Genomic DNA, 20,063 nt, shown 5'->3' with positions numbered 1-20,063 from the left:
AATTTATCTGATTCAGGAAAAACTACTGTAGTTTTTTCACATCCCACATAATACCCTCTTTTGTGGTACTTGTAGTATCAGAAATATGTAACACCTCCTTCATTGCCTTTAACGTGTGGCCCTAATAAGGAATACGTTTGTTTATTCACCGTCGACACTGGATTCAGTGTCCCTGTCTGTGTCTGTGTCGACCGACTAAAGTAAACGGGCGTTTTAAAACCCCTGACGGTGTTTTTGAGACGTCTGGACCGGTACTAATTGTTTGTCGGCCGTCTCATGTCGTCAACCGACCTTGCAGCGTGTTGACATTATCACGTAATTCCCTAAATAAGCCATCCATTCCGGTGTCGACTCCCTAGAGAGTGACATCACCATTACAGGCAATTGCTCCGCCTCCTCACCAACATCGTCCTCATACATGTCGACACACACGTACCGACACACAGCACACACACAGGGAATGCTCTGATAGAGGACAGGACCCACTAGCCCTTTGGAGAGACAGAGGGAGAGTTTGCCAGCACACACCAAAAACGCTATAATTATATAGGGACAACCTTATATAAGTGTTTTCCCTTATAGCATCTGTTTTATATATTTCTAACGCCAAATTAGTGCCCCCCCTCTCTGTTTTAACCCTGTTTCTGTAGTGCAGTGCAGGGAAGAGCCTGGGAGCCTTCCCTCCAGCCTTTCTGTGAGGGAAAATGGCGCTGTGTGCTGAGGAGATAGGCCCCGCCCCTTTTTCGGCGGCCTCGTCTCCCGCTTTTAACGGATTCTGGCAGGGGTTAAATATCTCCATATAGCCTCCGGAGGCTATATGTGAGGTATTTTTAGCCAAAATAGGTTTTCATTTGCCTCCCAGGGCGCCCCCCTCCCAGCGCCCTGCACCCTCAGTGACTGCCGTGTGAAGTGTGCTGAGAGGAAAATGGCGCACAGCTGCAGTGCTGTGCGCTACCTTTAGAAGACTGAGGAGTCTTCTGCCGCCGATTCTGGACCTCTTCTTACTTCAGCATCTGCAAGGGGGCCGGCGGCAAGGCTCCGGTGACCATCCAGGCTGTACCTGTGATCGTCCCTCTGGAGCTGATGTCCAGTAGCCAAGAAGCCAATCCATCCTGCACGCAGGTGAGTTCACTTCTTCTCCCCTAAGTCCCTCGTTGCAGTGATCCTGTTGCCAGCAGGACTCACTGTAAAATAAAAAACCTAAGCTAAACTTTTCTAAGCAGCTCTTTAGGAGAGCCACCTAGATTGCACCCTTCTCGGCCGGGCACAAAAATCTAACTGGCTTGGAGGAGGGTCATAGGGGGAGGAGCCAGTGCACACCACCTGATCCTAAAGCTTTACTTTTTGTGCCCTGTCTCCTGCGGAGCCGCTATTCCCCATGGTCCTTTCAGGAACCCCAGCATCCACTAGGACGATAGAGAAATTTAGTTTTAACTTTACTTTATACAGCTCTGTACACATACACCTATACTCAAATCGAGCAAATAGCCCCGTTTGGAACACAAAGGACTCTGGGCCTAATTCAGATCTGATTGCAGCAGCAAATTTGTTACCTAATGGGCAAAACCATGTGCACTGCAGGGGGGTGGTGTGTTCAAACTGAAATCTAAATTGCAGTGTAAAAATAAAGCAGCCAGTATTTACCCTGCACAGAAACAAAATAACCCACCCAAATCTAACTCTCTCTGCACATGTTATATCTGCCCCCCCTGCAGTGCACATGGTTTTGTCCATTAGCTAACAAATTTGCTGCTGTGATCAACTCTAAATTACCCCCTGCGTTACTAAACCACGCCATGCGTCTCACCACAGACTTTTTCACAAAATTTGCATCTTATTGTCATTGCTAATGGGACACAACTACAATGCTCGGGAACCCTAGACAATGCATTTGTTACAGCTTCTGGGTGTGACTTGTACAATAACTTGTGCAAAAGACAAAAGATGGAGGTCTGCTATGAGGAAGATACTCCATGCTTCCCGCCACACATCATTGTGCTTAATCTGTGAATTTATATCAATTCCTTTGCCACAAAAGTACTAATCTAGTCTACCTAGTATACTGTAGCAGGAAATCAATTGGGCCCGAGGTTTAGCGAGCAAAAAAACCTTGAGCCCAATTTTGGATTACCGTGGTCTCCCCTCCATCTTTGCACTGGGGAGGGGGCTGTTGGGAGGCTTGGGGGCTGCTGGGAAATGTAGTTGTCCCAGCTGCTGCCTTTGGGAGGGGAGATCAGGACAGCACACACACTGGTGGTACACACACATTACTACACTCCTCGCTGCTGCAGGAGTCCGGATCCCGCAGCTGGAGGAGACATCGCTTCGGTAGGTGGGTAATTGCAGACTAATTAAGCTAATTGGTGCCGCCGGGGCGCCAGAGCAAGTCCTGGTGATTTTTCCTACAAATAAAAGATTTTAGGAAAAAAAAAATCTTTCTTGCTCTGTAGGTACGTGGAAAAATTGAATAGCAGGCTGCGAGAAAAACACCACACTGCAGGGTTTTTTAAGTTTCCCACCCTCAGTTGAATTAGGGACGTGTGGTGGGGTAAATGGCTCAGGAGGCCCTGGCTAGCACCAGAGCCAAATTTACACGCAATATATGAACCAAAGGATACATGTGGGCATTATACAAAGGTGCAGCAGTATATACTCCAGGATATTTGGTGAGTTTTGATCAGAGATGTACGGATAAGATATGCAGGAAAGTCACTGCTTCACCTGCCATAGATTTTTTACTCCAGAGTTTTGGCTATAAAAATGATTAGAATAATACAAAGAAGATATTTCAAACATATTCTTTGTATTTTTTATATACTTTATACAGTCAAAACTCTGACACAAACGTTAGTATGACAGGAAAGCCTCTGCCTCACCCCACCGCACATCACGGAGTTGAATTCTCCCCTATAAGTGACTTAGGGCGGTACTCAATTGCCAGCGCTATTTTTTTTGGCTGAAAAAAAATAGGCTTTTATCTTGATTTTAGCCTGATGGTCATTATAGGACTATCAAATTGTAGCCCATTTTTTCAGCCAAAAAGTGACCTGTTTTCGGGAGAAAACATATGAGATCCAGGATAAGTTCCCAGACCAATGTTTTTTTTCTAAGGGCTGTTTATAGGGGTGCGAAGCTTAACATAATTCCCGATAACTGCTGGTATCGGGGCTAATAGGATAGTCCTGGGCAAGTCAATTGCCCGCTGTAAATCACCAAGGCTAATGGAATACCAGCCCTTAAAAGATGCGATTAAATTTAGAAAAAAGTATGAAAGTCTGTGAATCACTACCAGTGGTGGAGCGTCTAAGTCTTACCATATTGCAGAGATGAATAGGTGAATGAGGACACATTTGTAAATAATGTAACGTACCAGTATAATTTAATAACTATAATTATTTTGTGCAGTTTAGACTCAAAACACTTTATTGTTCTTTAAAGGAGCAGTAAAGTTGGAATGTTATATAAAAAATAAAAATACAAAAATAAATCTGCAGTTCAAAAGTGTTCCTAGAGAGACAGTAACATTAATCATCTTCTTCCTCCTCTTCATTCTCATCTTTCTCATAATTCTCATCTTCATCATCAGACTCGTCACTTTCTTCCTCATCCTCTTCATCCTCCTCCTTTTCATCTTCATCCTCATCATCACCACCTTCCTCTTCTTTCTGCAACATCTTCAAGTAGTCACTGCCTAGTATTTTCTTGGGTAATATGTCTGTGAATGGAACATACCACACACACCTTAATGTGGAAACAGGTTATAAACTATGGGGGTAATTCCAAGTTGATCGCAGCAGAAATATAGTTAGCTATTGGGCAAAACCATGTGCACTGCAGGGGAGGCAGATTTAACATGTGCAGAGAGAGTTAGATTTGGGTGGGTTATTTTATTTCTGTGCAGGGTAAATACTGGCTGCTTTATTTTTACACTGCAAATTAGATTGCAGATTGAACACACCCCACCCAAATCTAACTCTCTCTGCACATTTAAAATCTGCCTTCCTTGCATTGCACTTGGTTTTGCCCAATTGCTAACTAAATTCCTGCTACGATCAACTTGGAATTACCCCCTATGTCACTTTAAAAGGTTATTTGAGAATTATATTGTATTGGCTTTTAAATAATCTCCCACACATTTTATTATGTAAAGTGCTTTATATGTGGTTTTCACTAAAAACATTGGTATAGGTGCAAAGTGATACTAGTTCAGCTTGCAGAGTGCATGTTGCTCTGTACATGGGGTCTGATTCCGAGATGGGGGTAAAGCACAAAAAGAGCAAGTAAACTTCCAGGATCAGGCCAAAACCACTGAAACCACCAGCTTATATCATGTTCTGCCTTGATTACCAGAACTTACTCCTCTCTGACCTACCCCACTCCCAGCTAGCACCTACTTAATCCTCTCTCTAAATTCTGCTACCTGCCTCATTGTTCTGTAACACATTCAATCTGCCTTCACTCACTCCCATCCATCTATCTATATCTCCACCCAACCCCCGCTTCCCCTACTCTGTTCTACCACCAGTCACCTGCTCTCCTATTCCCTGTCACCACTGCCCACGCTTGCCATACCAATTCCTGATATACTGCTACCAACCACAGGAATGCCATACCACACTCAGACTTTCACCTAGGGGGGAATCCAATTGCAGGTGGAATTATTCCCCCCCCCCCCCCCCCCCCCTCCGTTTTGGTATTCAATTAGAACTCTAGAATTAGATTTTTAGAGAAATCACTGCACCTTCTGATCATGTCTGATGTTCCGTAAAAACTGTTAATTTTAGGAAAAATCAGTGGCACTTGCCCTGGGACCCTGGCAGCACCCCAGCAAGACACACCCCCCCCCCCCCCCCCCCAGGACTAATTAATTAAGCAATTGGAAGTTTTCAATTACCGTAATTAGTCAGTAATTACTCATCTTCCGAAGCGGGGTTTTCATTATCCAGTGTCGGAAGCCGGTCCTCTGCAGTAGCGGTGAGTATGTGAGGTGTCTGGAGGGTGTGTGACTGCTTGCAAGTGTGTGGAAGGGAATACATACGACATCCCGGCCGCCATGCCGAGCGCTATAAAGCCCCTTGCAGGCTTGCTGTGCTAACCACAGGTTTGCTCCTTCGATGGGTGTCACGGACACCCATAGACAGAGACTGAATGGCTCCCGGCGTTTGCAATTCACCGCCTGTCAGGATTCCAGCGTCAGCATTGTGACCACCGGGATCCTGACAGGCGGTCTCCTGATTGCCTCCCTGTGGAAGTGTGTATGACTGTGCATGTGTGTGAGACTGACCCCTGGTCTGTGTGAAACCTGTGTAATCCCCCTCGGGTATACAAAATATAGGAAAATCCCAGATGCGCTGTCAAAGCTGCCAGTAAGGGATTGTCAGTCCCAATAACAAAACCAAGGTTTACACAAGAAAAAGGGGGAACTGGCGCTGGTTGTATCTCCAATAAGATAACCGGATGGATAAATTAAAATGGTTTATTAACAAATATAAATTCATTATGTGCTTAATTAAAAAACATGATTACACATGTATATGACTGAGAAGTAAAAAAATTTAGTAAGATATAACTGCTCTCCTTCTAATCCACACTCGGATCCCGGACAAATAATGCAATAGCTAACAATTAGGTACCGATGAGGACAGCTGGTATTACCCGTGGTTTAGTGGTGTCCAAAAGCACTTGGATTGTCCAGCAAGCAAGCTGTATAGGTGCAGTCCACAGGGTGTTCCACAAAACGCTTTAATGCACTCGGTCCAACAATTAGATGAAAGGTCCAGGGAGTCTGCTTTTACAAGTCCATATCTGGATCCTTTTACATAAGTGGAGAAGGACAGCGGCAGTTCGGTTGTCTTGATGTGTTTCTCTAGGCACGGCCACCGGTAAATCCTTTTCTCATAGTCCATAGAGGATGCTGGGGTCCACATTAGTACCATGGTCTATACCCCATTTGTCCGGGATCCGAGTGTGGATTAGAAGGAGAGCAGTTATATCTTACTAAATTTTTTACTTCTCAGTCATATACATGTTTAATCATGTTTTTTAATTGAGCACATAATGAATTTATATTTATGTTAATAAACAATTTTAATTTATCCATCCGTTTATCTTATTGGAGATACAACCAGCGCCAGTTCCCCCTTTTTCTTGTGTAATCCCCCTCGGAACCCGCTGCTGGGAGAACTACATCTCCTAGCACCAAAACAGAAAAATGGGATGATTCCCAAGCGCTGTTCTATATATATATATATATATATATATATATATATATATATATATATATATATATATATATATATATATATATATATATCTATATCTATATATATATATATATATATATATATCTATCTTCCCATTGGACTTCAACCACAGGTATCTTAGAAAGAGAAAAAAAACATAATTGGCTACGGAGTATACCTATGGGCCAATTTCAGCGTATAAGACGTAATTGTACAGAGATTGAAACATATCATCAACAGGCACAGCTATTACAAACTCAATTTATGGAAAAAGGTTATGAGGATAACTCTGTGAAAAAAGCTATGGAAGATAGTGCCTTGTTATCCCGTACGGACATTTTAAAAGAAAAGTCAAAAAAACTTAAGACAAGGAAGTCTATTCCATTTATTACCGAGTATAATAGTCAATTTAGACAGATTGAAAGTATTTTTAGGAAACACTGGTGTATCTTAGAAAGAGATCCCTTATTAATTAATCAAGTGGAGAAAAAACCCTCCTTTATATATCATAAGGCGAGGAAAATTAAGGATCAGATTGTCAAAAGCGTAACATCTGTAGGTAAAAGAACTACAAGGATATCAAAGGGATTCTATTGTTGTGGGATGTGTGTTATGTGTAGATCATGTAAAAGTACAGAGAGTAAAATCAACACATAAGTCCACACAGACCAATATTTCTTATCCCATTAAGGATTTCATCACCTGTAACACCAGCAATTGTATTTATTTGTTGGAATGTTCCTGCAGTGCGCAATATGTAGGACGCACTACACGTCCTTTAAAAGTTCGTATGGCAGAGCATGTACGTAACATAAAAAAGGGTCTAGAGAGTTATAATGTATCTGCTCATTTCAAAACAAAGCATAATTGCAAAATAGAACATATTGTGAGTTTGTGGTATTGCCAACATAACATCGGATTGGCGTCAAAATAATGGTGAATCGAAACTAGCACGAGCAGAAATGAAGAAAATTTATGAGTTACAAACATTGGTCCCTAGGGGATTAAACGTGGAATTCGAGACCAAATGGTTTTTATGATAAGATGTAGTTTTATGCGGGAATCTTTTATCATATATGTTTTACATGTACCTAGGTATTTACCAATTTTATACATAACTTTAAAAATACATGTTTTACAGATCATTTAATATGTTGATCGTTGCCACGTTTATATATTTACCCTTGTCTTGTTTTTCTCTTTTTTTATGCTATGACATATATAATTGTGGTTGGAATGATTGAATACCCCCAAAATGAAGATGAAAATCTCTGGGGCCATCCATCGTTTGTGTGCATGAAACGGGGACGTAGATATCCATAGAAAACGGATGCGTTCCATAGCGGCAATCGGACACTTCCTGTTTGCGTTTCAACAACAGGAAGTGAGGGATGACGACTTCCGGTATGAAGGAGACAAGCCGCGATAATGAATACAGAAAAGAGCGGACGTGCGGTTGCCATAGCGATCGATATTAACATTGGAGGACATGTCATTCCACAGGATCATGTGATCACAAAGGAGAGGATGATGGGAGTTCCCACATAAAGAATAAATGACTTGGACACCATGGGGATTGGGATTCTTTTATGCCCTTTAGAGTGGATGGTACTCCTATCCAAAATTCCATTACATATATTCGTTTTTACCAATTTATGAAATTATACTCTTTTCTTGGATATCATGTATTATTATGAATAATTACCGGCTTTAATGTATAGATGTGTATTGTATGTTTTATAATAATAATTTACTCACCGGTAATTCTATTTCTCGTAGTCTGTAGTGGATGCTGGGGACTCCGTAAGGACCATGGGGAATAGACGGGCTCCGCAGGAGACTGGGCACTCTAAGAAAGATTTAGGACTACCTGGTGTGCACTGGCTCCTCCCCCTATGACCCTCCTCCAAGCCTCAGTTAGGACACTGTGCCCGGAAGAGCTGACACAATAAGGAAGGATTTTGAATCCCGGGTAAGACTCATACCAGCCACACCAATCACACCATATAACTCGTGATAGGAAACCCGGTTAACAGTATGATAACAAAAAGGAGCCTCTGAACAGATGGCTCGCAATAACAACCCGATTTGTGTAACAATAACTATTTACAAGTATTGCAGACAATCCGCACTTGGGATGGGCGACCAGCATCCACTACGGACTACGAGAAATAGAATTACCGGTGAGTAAATTCTTATTTTCTCTGACGTCCTAGTGGATGCTGGGGACTCCGTAAGGACCATGGGGATTATACCAAAGCTCCCAAACGGGCGGGAGAGTGCGGATGACTCTGCAGCACCGAATGAGAGAACTCCAGGTCCTCCTCAGCCAGGGTATCAAATTTATAGAATTTTGCAAACGTGTTTTGCCCCTGACCAAGTAGCAGCTCGGCAAAGTTGTAAAGCCGAGACCCCTCGGGCAGCCGCCCAAGATGAGCCCACCTTCCTTGTGGAATGGGCTTTTACTGATTTAGGCTGCGGTAGTCCTACCGCAGAATGCGCCAGCTGAATAGTGCTACAAATCCAGCGCGCGATAGTCTGCTTAGAAGCAGGAGCACCCAGCTTGTTGGGTGCATACAGGATAAACAGCGAGTCAGTCTTCCTGACTCCAGCCGTCCTGGAAACATATATTTTCATGGCCCTGACTACGTCCAGAAACTTGGAATCCTCCAAGTCCCTAGTAGCCGCAGGCACCACAATAGTTTGGTTCAAGTGAAAAGCTGATACCACCTTCGGGAGAAACTGAGGACGAGTCCTCAACTCTGCCCTATCCATATGGAAAATCAGATAGGGGCTTTTACAGGACAAAGCCGCCAATTCTGACACACGCCTGGCCGAAGCCAGAGCCAACAACATAACCACTTTCCACGTGAGATATTTTAAATCCACAGTCTTAAGTGGCTCAAACCAATGTGATTTTAGAAACTCCAAGACCACATTGAGATCCCAAGGTGCCACTGGGGGCACAAAAGGAGGCTGAATATGCAGAACTCCCTTGACAAAAGTCTGAACTTCAGGCAGTGAAGCCAGTTCTTTCTGGAAGAAAATCGACAGGGCCGAGATCTGGACTTTAATGGACCCCAATTTGAGGCCCAAAGTCACACCTGCTTGTAGGAAATGTAGGAATCGACCCAGTTGAAATTCCTCCGTTGGGGCCTTCTTGGCCTCACACCAAGCAACATACTTCCGCCAAATACGGTGATAATGCTTTGCGGTGACATCCTTCCTGGCTTTGATCAGGGTAGGGATGATTTCCTCCGGAATGCCTTTTTCCTTTAGGATCCGGCGTTCAACCACCATGCCGTCAAACGCATCCGCGGTAAGTCTTGGAACAGACAGGGACCCTGCTGCAGCAGGTCTTGTCTGAGCGGCAGAGGCCAAGGGTCCTCTGCAAGCATCTCTTGAAGTTCCGGGTACCAAGCTCTTCTTGGCCAATCCGGAGCCACGAGAATAGTTCTCACTCCTCGCCTTCTTATGATTCTCAGTACCTTGGGTATGAGAGGCAGAGGAGGAAACACATAAACCGACTGGTACACCCATGGTGTCACTAGAGCGTCCACAGCGATCGCCTGAGGGTCCCTTGACCTGGCGCAATACCTTTTTAGCTTTTTGTTGAGGCGGGACGCCATCATGTCCACCTGTGGTTTTTCCCAACGGTTTACCAGCATTCGGAAAACTTCTGGATGAAGTCCCCATTCTCCCGGGTGGAGGTCGTGCCTGCTGAGGAAGTCTGCTTCCCAGTTGTCCACTCCCGGAATGAATACTGCTGTCAGTGCTAGCACATGATTCTCTGCCCATCGGAGAATCCTTGTGGCTTCTGCCATTGCCCTCCTGCTTCTTGTGCCGCCCTGTCTGTTTACATGGGCGACCGCCGTGATGTTGTCTGACTGGATCAGCACCGGCCGGTTCTGAAGCAGGGGTCTTGCTTGACTTAGGGCATTGTAAATGGCCCTTAGCTCCAGAATATTTATGTGCAGCGAAATCTCCTGATTTGACCACAGTTCTTGGAAATTTCTTCCCTGTGTGACTGCCCCCCAGCCCCGAAGGCTGGCATCCGTGGTCACCAGGACCCAATCCTGTATTCCGAATCTGCGGCCCTCTAGTAGATGAGCCCTCTGCAGCCACCACAGCAGCGACACCCTGGTCCTTGCCGACAGGGTTATCCGCTGTTGCATCTGGAGATGGGACCCGGACCATTTGTCCAACAGGTCCCACTGGAAAGTCCTTGCGTGGAACAATTCCGAATGGAATTGCCTCGTACGAGGCTACCATTTTTCCCAGGACTCGTGTGCATTGATGTACCGACACCTGTCCCGGTTTTAGGATGTCTCTGACTAGAGTTGACAACTCCTCTGCTTTTTCCACTGGAAGAAACACTCTTTTCTGGTCTGTGTCCAGAATCATTCCCAGGAACAGAAGACGTGTCGTCGGGACCAGCTGTGACTTTGGAATATTGAGAATCCAGCCGTGCTGTTGTAGCACTTCCCGAGAAAGTGCTACCCCCACCATCAACTGTTCCTTGGACCTCGCCTTTATCAGGAGATCGTTCAAGTACGGGATAATTGAAACACCTTTCTTGCGAAGGAGTATCATCATTTCGGCCATTACCTTGGTAAAGACCCTCGGTGCTGTGGATAACCCAAACGGCAGCGTCTGGAACTGATAGTGACAGTCCTGTACCACAAATCTGAGGTACTCCTGGTGAGGAGGATAAATGGGGACATGAAGATACGCATCCTTGATGTCCAGGGAGACCATGTAGTCCCCCTCCTCCAGGCTCGCAATAACCGCCCTGAGCGATTCCATCTTGAACTTGAACCTTTTGATATAAGTGTTCAAGGATTTTAAATTTAAGATGGGTCTCACCGAACCGTCCGGTTTCGGTACCACAAACATTGTGGAATAGGAACCCTTTCCTTGCTGAAGGAGGGGTACCTTGACAAACACTTGCTGTGAATACAGTTTTTGAATAGCCACCAACACTGCCTCCCTGGCAGAGGGAGTTGCCGGTAAGGCAGATTTTAGGAAACGGCGGGGGGGAGACGTCTCGAATTCCAGCCTGTACCCCTGAAGTACTACTTGAAGGATCCAGGGATCCACCTGTGAGAGAGCCCACTGTGCGCTGAAATTTTTGAGACGGGCCCCCACCGTACCCGGGTCCGCCTGAGCAGCCCCAGCGTCATGCTGTGGACTTACCGGACGCAGGGGAGGACTTCTGCTCTTGGGAACTAGCTGTGTGTTGCAGCTTTTTTCCTCTACCTTTGCCTCTCGGCAGAAAGGATGAGCCTCTAGCCCTCTTGCTTTTCTGGGGCAGAAAGGATTGTACCTGATAATACGGTGCTTTCTTTTGCTGTGGGGCAGCCTGTGGCAAAAAGGTCGATTTCCCAGCAGTAGCTGTGGACACGAGGTCCGAAAGACCATCCCCAAACAGTTCCACCCCCTTATAGGGCAAAACTTCCATGTGCCGCTTTGAGTCGGCATCACCTGACCATTGCCTAGTCCATAACCCCCGTCTGGCGGCAATGGACATAGCGCTTACTCTTGATGCCAGCCGGCAAATATCCCTCTGTGCATCACGCATGTATAAGACTGCATCTTTTATATGCTCAAGCGTCAGCAAAATATTGTCCCTATCCATGGTATCAATATTATCCAAAAGGGAATCTGACCACGCAGCAGCAGCACTGCACATCCAAGCTGATGCAATCGCTGGTCGCAATATAATGCCCGAGTGTGTGTAAATAGCCTTTAGGGTAGCTTCCTGCTTTCTATCAGCAGGTTCCTTCAGGGTGGCCGTATCCGGAGACGGTAGTGCCACCTTCTTTGACAAGCGTGTCAGCGCCTTGTCTACCCTAGGGGGTGTTTCCCAACGTGACCTATCCTCTAGCGGGAAAGGGTACGCTGCCAATAATCGTTTTGAAATTATCAATATCTTATCGGGGGAAGTCCACGCTTCCTCACACACCTCATTTAATTCCTCAGATGCAGGAAAAACTACGGGTAGTTTTTTCTCACCAAACAGAATATCCTTTTTTGTGGTACCTGGGGTATTATCAGAAATGTGTAAAACATTTTTCATTGCCTCAATCATGTAACGGGTGGACCTATTGGAGGGTACACTAGTCTCATCACCGTCGACACTGGAGTCGGTATCCGTGTCGACGTCTGTATCTGTCACCTGAGGTAGCGGGCGTTTTAAAGCCCCTGATGACATTTGAGACGCTGGAACAGGCACAAGCTGTGTAGCCGGCTGTCCTATGTCGTCAAACCTATTGTGTAAGGAGTTGACACTTTCACGCAATTCCTTCCATAAGTCCAGCCACACCGGTGTCGACCCCTCAGGGGGTGACATCACATTCACAGGCATTTGCTCCGCCTCCACATCATTTTCCTCCTCATACATGTCGACACAGCAGTACCGACACACAGCAGACACACAGGGAATGCTCTCACAGAGGACAGGACCCCACAAAGCCCTTTGGGGAGACAGAGGGAGAGTATGCCAGCACACACCAGAGCGCTATATATCACAGGGATATCACCTATAGAAGTGCGTTTTCCCCTTATAGCTGCATAAAAACGTTATACTGCGCCTAATTTGTGCCCCCCCCTCTCTTTTTTACCCTTTTCTGTAGTGCAGGACTGCAGGGGAGAGCCAGGGAGCTTCCTTCCAGCGGAGCTGTGAGGGAAAAATGGTGCCAGTGTGCTGAGGGAAAAGGCCCCGCCCCTTTTTCGGTGGGCTTTCTCCCGCTATTTTAATGTATCTGGCAGGGGTTAATATACACCTATATAGCCCCTGGGGCTATATATGGTGTTAGTTTGCCAGCCAAGGTGTAAATAGTGCTGCTCAGGGCGCCCCCCAGCGCCCTGCACCCATCAGTGACCGCAGTGTGTGGTGTGCATGAGGAGCAATGGCGCACAGCTGCAGTGCTGTGCGCTACCTTGGAGAAGACAGAAGTCTTCAGCCGCCGATTTCCTGGACCACCTTCTTGCTTCTGGCTCTATAAGGGGGACGGCGGCGCGGCTCCGGGAACGGACGACGAGGTCATGTCCTGTGTTCGATCCCTCTGGAGCTAATGGTGTCCAGTAGCCTAAGAAGCCCAAGCTACCACCACTTAGGTAGGTTCGCTTCTTCTCCCCTTAGTCCCTCGATGCAGTGAGCCTGTTGCCAGCAGGTCTCACTGAAAATAAAAAACCTAACAAACACTTTCTTTCTAGGAGCTCAGGAGAGCCCCTAGTGTGCATCCAGCTCAGCCGGGCACAGAAATCTAACTGAGGCTTGGAGGAGGGTCATAGAGGGAGGAGCCAGTGCACACCAGGTAGTCCTAAATCTTTCTTAGAGTGCCCAGTCTCCTGCGGAGCCCGTCTATTCCCCATGGTCCTTACGGAGTTCCCAGCATCCACTAGGACGTTAGAGAAATTCTAGTTACTGTATGGAGGTATTTGCAATGGATAAGGCTGTTTAAATAACAACTAATCCTATTCGTTTGTTTAGAACATGTGACTGTACTGTGGGGGATAAAAGGGTACCGGCAGGGCCATTATCACTTCACATCCTGAGGAAGGAACGCCAGTTCCGAAACGCGTAGGTGAGATTACAGTCACTAACCCCAGACTTGACACTGCCACTCACTAGAGTTTTTTTGTGGATCATTTTGTATGCCACTTAATTGTGGTTTAGTCTATTTTCCACTTTAAGCTTTCCCCCCCCCCCCTCTGTTTCCATCTGAGGGTTGTGAAGTGGTACGTGGTCTTGTCGTTAATAGTGGGTTATGTCTTTATGAATTTTATCCTTTTTTAATAAATTACTTAAAAAATACACGAGATACATGAACTTTTTTGCCGGTGATTACAAAAACTGAGCGGGATTTTATGCTACGGTGGATCCCTGGAATAAAGATACCTTTTGGTGAACATAGGGCATTTACTGGAGGTGAGCTATATACCAATAAGTCAAGTAAAACGAATGTGAATATACTTGGATATGCTTAGAGTGAAGTTCCAGAAAGATACCTTTACGTGAACATAGGGCCTTGTTTTGAGGTCAGTGGTGGACCCCTTCTTTTCATTATAAAGAATTGAGGATAATTTATACACACAGGACGTGTTTGTGTTTTTTTTCTCTTTCTAAGATACCTGTGGTTGAAGTCCAATGGGAAGATATCTATATATATAGAACAGCGCTTGGGAATCATCCCATTTTTCTGTTTTGGTGACTGTGATAAGGAGTGGTGCTCTTAGGGTTGGAACCCGGGCTGCTGTTTTTTGGGCGCAAGTTACTATTATCCTTTTTCGATTTCTTACATCTCCTAGCAGTCCTTGCGCCTCACTGCAGCCCCGGGGCCTACCAGCAGCCCCATTCCCAGTCGGAATATGGAGGGGAGCACACTGGGAGCCCAGAAGACCACCAGACAGATGAGTATGGGTTTTTTTTACGCGCCACAGGGTTTTCAGCTCTGAAAAGTCTGCAACTACTTTTTTTTTTTATTGGGTATCGAGAGCACGCGCACCCACGGTAATCCAAAATTGAACACGAGGCAAACAAGGTTTTTTACCTCAGTAAACCTCGCTCCCAATTGGACCCCCCCAACCTCAGTCTTTAAACATGCCCTTCAATCTTACTTTTTTATTCCCCCCTGCCAAAGCTTATCCTAACCCTCCATCCACTCCTCTTATGTCTGCCCTTTCTCTCCCTACAGCTTACAATTCCCAAGCAGGGCCCTCTTCCCTTTTAATCCCAATAAAAGTGTTTAGTTGGTGGGTTTGTATTATATTATGTTAACTGTAAACTAGTGTGTAATGTACTTTTGTTTCTTTATTGTATGCTATTCCCTATATATAACAATATAAAAGCTTGCAGCATATTATAAATAGAAGATGATATTAGTAAAATAAACAATGATTTTTTCCCCCTTTCAATAGATATTTAAGTATATTTTACTTCTGAATCTGATTTAATTTCAGTGATCCTCCTACAAATCAATACCTCACTTTCAAAATATCTCTGGAGGTCAGACAAGTATGGCTGTTAACACAAAATTACTTTAGATAATGGTGCTTTACCCTAGTTTTAAACCCTACAAAAAACAAAATGACAAAATAAAGTGCTGCTCCACCAATCACCGACTCATATTACATAAAGAAACTAAAAAGAGATACAAAACGGTGTCATACGTCATGTACGTGTAGAACACCTTCAGGGTCCAGGGGCATAAACTTGCAAATCAGTGTGCAATAGGTGTCGCCCAATCACTAGAGGAATAACAGAGAAAGCCTAATTGTCATTGAGAAGCTACCTTCTTCTTCTACTGTACTGTATTTTATCACACATCTCAAGTTCTTTGCCACTACAGAATTTATCCTCCTCAACTGTAAACTCTCAGAACGTTTACATATTAAAAACTGATCAAGTAAAAAAAGGTGACAAACTAGATATACTTCTAAATTGTGTGTATTATTTATTACTAGTTGCACCTATAAACAAAAAATCCAACAGCACATAAAAACACATTAAAATGGTAGCATTAAAACCATTTCCACCTACCGGACAATGCTGAATATGTTATATGTATGATCCAAACCTAAAGAAAAGCAGAGTTATCTAAAATAGTTTCCTGTTAATAGTTTGTGTGATGTGTATTGAGAGTGTCCTGATTTTATATTGGCTGAATTGTTAAAGGAACACTCCTAGTATGGCTGTCAGTCACAGACAGATGCTCAGAACGACATGAGATGGCAGAGGAGGATGCCACATTGAAAACAGAGCTCAGGGGGAGCATTCCAAAAGCTTCCTTGCTCACTGTGACTACCATGATAGATAATGACATTGTCAAATTGTGCAAATTACAAGTTCTTAATGGCAGCCTGACGAAACAAATCAAGGAAGGATTTTTTTTGTGGGATTGCTGCCTTAAATAATTACTACCTGAAAGTATTACATACTTGCCTACTCTCCCAAATTTGAGGGAATCCTGCTGGAATTGCAGGAGTGAATGCCACTGTCCCACCTCTTTCTTTAGAAGCGGACAGGACAGACCACTGATGACACAATTTACTGCGCTATGAAGGGGTCACCAGCAAATTGCAAAGTTGTAATGTCACAATAGGTCAATTCATATGGCCAACATGACAACTGTCGAAACAACAAATGACTGACATGAGTTTTTTTTTTTCTTGCATTTTTACAACTTTTTCATACTTTACCAACCACGTATACTATGACTGGGAATGGTAATCTTTGCCGAGCGGACCGAGTCATCTTGCTCGAAGCGTGGCAACCAAAGCGGTACACTAATTGGTGTATCTTGTGTTGAAACCTACAATTTGATACCCACAAAATAGGATTTTAATACCTACCGGTAAATCCTTTTCTCATAGTCCATAAGGGATATTGGGGGAAACTAGTACAATGGGGTATGGATGGGATCCAAAGGAGCCAGTGCACTTTAAATTTCTTCAACTGGGTGAGCTGGCTCCTCCCCTCTATGCCCCCTCCCACAGCAAATTATAGCTAAAAATGTGCCCGAAGGAGAAATATACGTTATGGTAAGAACTGTATATGGCCCTGAGTTCCAGAATGTTGATTGGAAGGATGACTTCCTGACTGGACCATCTTCCCTGAATCTGCACCCCCTGAGTGACTGCTCCCCAACCTCTGAGGCTTGCGTCTGCGGTTAACAGAATCCAGCTCTGAATTCCGAACCTCCATCCTGCGATGAGGTGAGATGACTGTAGCCACCACAGAAGGGAGATCCTGGCCTTTGGCAACAAACGGATCCTCTGGTGCATGTGAAGATTGGATTACCAATGCCTTTTCCAACGGAAAGGAACAACTTTTGTGACTCCGTGTCCAGTATCATTCCCAGGAATCTAGGTGAGATTTTGGAAGGTTCAGAATCCACCCATGATCCTGGAGGAGTTTGGTTGAGAGAGAAATGCTGTCCAGCAACCTTTCCCTGGACGGCGCTTTTATCAGGAGATCGTCCAGGTACGGAATTATGTTTACTCCCTGCTTGCGGAGTAGACACATCATCTCTGCCATCACCTTGGTGAACACCCTTGGTGCCGTGGATAGACCAAATGGCAGGGCCCAAAACCGGTAGTGAGAGTCCTGCAGTGCAAACCTGAGATAAGCCTGATGAGGCGGCTAGATCGGAATATGAAGGTACGCAGTTGTGTACTGTGTCCGGAAACGCATTCCGCCCCGTGTAGAAGCCGTGCATTTCCTTACCCTCATGCCGCCATACCATTAACCCTTCAAGAGGTGCCCCCCTTCCCAAGTCCCACGAAGCAGGCAGGCTGGTGCCAACCAGCCCAGCCTGAAAATAACAAACATAGTAAATAAATGCAGAAAACTCTTCAGGAGCTTCCTTCAGCGTGACCGGTTCCTCCGGGCACATTTTCTAAACTGAGTCTGGTACGAGGGGCATAGAGGGAGGAGCCAGCCCACACTATCAAATTCTTAAAGTGCCCATGGCACCTAGTGGACCTATCTATACCCCACGGTACTAAATGGACCCCAGTATCCTCTAGGACGTAAGAGAAAAGAACCTTGTGTTGACTTTTTCATGTCAACCAAGACACTGTCGCCCTCTTCACTATTGACCTTTTGAACAATACCCTTTGCGCCTTACCTCTGGAAGGCCCATAAAGTAGTCAAGTATATATTAGAAGCTGTTATATGTTGGCCAGCTTGTGCGAGTACAGTTGGCCTTAGAACACCTTTGTGTACAGCCTTCACCTACCAGAGAGGAACTGAAAGGTCTCCGATTCTTCTACAGTGTTTGACAAGTCGTCATATGTGAGCGTGTTGGTTTCTTTGCCGGACCCATGTTTATAGGAGTAAGAAGCCAAGTACTTCACAAACAGCTCCTGCGAAGGAGTGAAGAAACAGGCATGTCATTAAACTCAGCAGGTGCAGACCGTGGCACGTAACAAAGACTTACTTACAGAGTGCCTGTGAGGAGGCAATGTCACTGTCCATGCTACAATTCTCTCCCCACCCAAGCCATTCTAAGCCTGCCTTATGTACAGGGCAATATGATATAACGTGCCCTATTCTGGCACTCCTTCCATGGTAACCTGGTATGTTTATTATAGTATATTTGTACCTTTATTGTGACGCCTGCAGAGTTTGTTGTTGTTGCATGAAGCACTCCTAACGTAGGAGCGGGTGTGGGTGCCGACTACCTTACTGTGGGCTGTGGGAGTATACATGATCACACTACCCTAAGCCATATGTACACAGGCTGTATCCTTCTTCATATTACACACTCCATCCTGTGACATGACATCACTCACCCCCCTCACATATTGCCCCAGTTATTGCTAAAACCAAGTTGGAGAAAGGACCTCTGACGTCACCAGGGGGAAGAGTAAAGGCCGAACAGGGTAGGGATGCCCATCGGTGGGTTCGCCATCAATGGTTCCTAACTATGTTATGGGAGACCATCGATGGTCATCTGTTAACTATGTGAATGACTCAGAGGCCAATCACAGCCCAGGAGCGGAGCTTCACAGGTGTCAGGGCCAGAGCTATGCTCTGTGTCCCGGCATCTTGTAAAAAGAAAAAAAAAAAATTTATAATAATATTATATATATATATATTTGTTTAGGCTAAACCATCGATGGAGGGAAACCATCTGGTTCTCTTCCATTGATGGCAAAACCATTCAACATCGGCCTTAAATTATCAATGATTAGGGATCATCGATGGTCATCCCTAGAACAGGGTACCGGAACTGTGCACTCGCCACGCTTTGAGCTCGGTGGCTCACTCCATTCCGTTTCGCTCGCCACCAGGTTACTAAAGAGAGTAGTTAGTGGTGTGGATAGTGAAAGAACTATTCTGCCAGCGTAGCTCCTCCCCCTGACATCAGAGGTTCTTTAGCCCACTTGGTTCTACCATCTACCATATTGCCCCTAGTATGAGGGTAGCCTCTAGTTTCCCTTCGTGGAGAGGACCTTTCCCATAAGCCCCTGGGTCTATGTCACAAATCCTAGTATGAAGCAGAACTGATGATGGGCACCTGGATATAACATCACATAAATACCACCCCACATGCCCCCGCGTACCGTTGCCTTGGCAGTGATGATGAGGGCGTCCTGGTTGATATTGGTCACGTCGGGGGAGCTCTTCATGATCACTCTGATGCGAGACAGCGGAAGACACACCAGCCGGCTCTCCTGCGCCGCCATCTCCCCGTGTGCGCGCCGTGCGCCGGGGACAATAAAGATCTGTACATTCAACACAACACAGACACGTGCTCCGCCCGGGAACTACATGTTCCGTCTTCCTTCGCGGCTCAAGCTGTGAAGCTGGAGGTCACACCGGGGTCAGCTGAAGGTTGAGTCTACAACACAAAGAGGCGGGGCAGCAGCGAGCGTAGGCTGCTGTACTCTCTGTGTTGGTCTGGCTGCGCCACCGACCACTGCGCTCTCAGCCCGGCTCCGGACACCACTTGTCACGTGAGAGGAGCCCGGCTGGGATAGTGCACTGCTCCCGGGTAGCTACACCATGCGCTCTCTGCAGCCACTCTACGGAGCTTTGTTGGTCACCATGGGGCGGATGTACTAAGCCATGAAAAGCGATGAAGTACCAGCCAATCAGCTGCCATGTTACAGCATGTGTTTGAAAAAGCTGTTTGGTTGGTTCTTTATCACTCTCCGTTTTATCATTTTTCAAGGCTAGCTCACGATGCTGAAGTTAGCTTCTTATTCGGCCAACTTCTCATTCACTTATTATTCGAGCTCCAGCTTCTTATTCAAAAAAAATAGTTTTGCAAGGGTTAACTAGTCTTGGGCCACAAATTTGACACCTGA

At 45.5% G+C, this 20,063-nt stretch overlaps 1 protein-coding gene across 1 annotated transcript; it reads right to left on the bottom strand.

The window, feature by feature from the left end:
- Positions 1-3,405: 3,405 nt before the first annotated feature.
- Positions 3,406-19,775, bottom strand: LOC135050044 (chromatin accessibility complex protein 1-like). Its single transcript, XM_063956144.1, has 3 exons — positions 19,317-19,775; positions 17,987-18,113; positions 3,406-3,715 (listed from the first exon to the last, which is right to left on the bottom strand). Exons 1-3 carry the CDS (start codon positions 19,437-19,439, stop codon positions 3,525-3,527), a joined length of 441 nt encoding a protein of 146 aa, XP_063812214.1. The 5' UTR covers positions 19,440-19,775; the 3' UTR covers positions 3,406-3,524.
- Between the last annotated feature and the right edge of the window lie 288 nt (positions 19,776-20,063).

Source organism: Pseudophryne corroboree, chromosome 2 (assembly GCF_028390025.1).
Source record: "Pseudophryne corroboree isolate aPseCor3 chromosome 2, aPseCor3.hap2, whole genome shotgun sequence".
Lineage (NCBI taxonomy): Eukaryota > Metazoa > Chordata > Amphibia > Anura > Myobatrachidae > Pseudophryne > Pseudophryne corroboree.
Note: the sequence above shows the minus strand (reverse complement) of the source record. Positions and strands in the feature narration are given on the sequence as shown.

What these genes read in the sequence shown, in the direction of transcription:
- LOC135050044 (XM_063956144.1), bottom strand. Translation starts at nt 19,439, where the DNA reads ATGGCGGCGCAGGAGAGCCGGCTGGTGTGTCTTCCGCTGTCTCGCATC. An exon ending in TCATCACTGCCAAGGCAACG is followed by an intron (nt 18,114 to 19,316) that starts GTACGCGGGGGC and finishes ACTCCTTCGCAG; the next exon opens with GAGCTGTTTGTGAAGTACTT. An exon ending in GACCTTTCAGTTCCTCTCTG is followed by an intron (nt 3,716 to 17,986) that starts GTAGGTGAAGGC and finishes TTCCATTCACAG; the next exon opens with ACATATTACCCAAGAAAATA.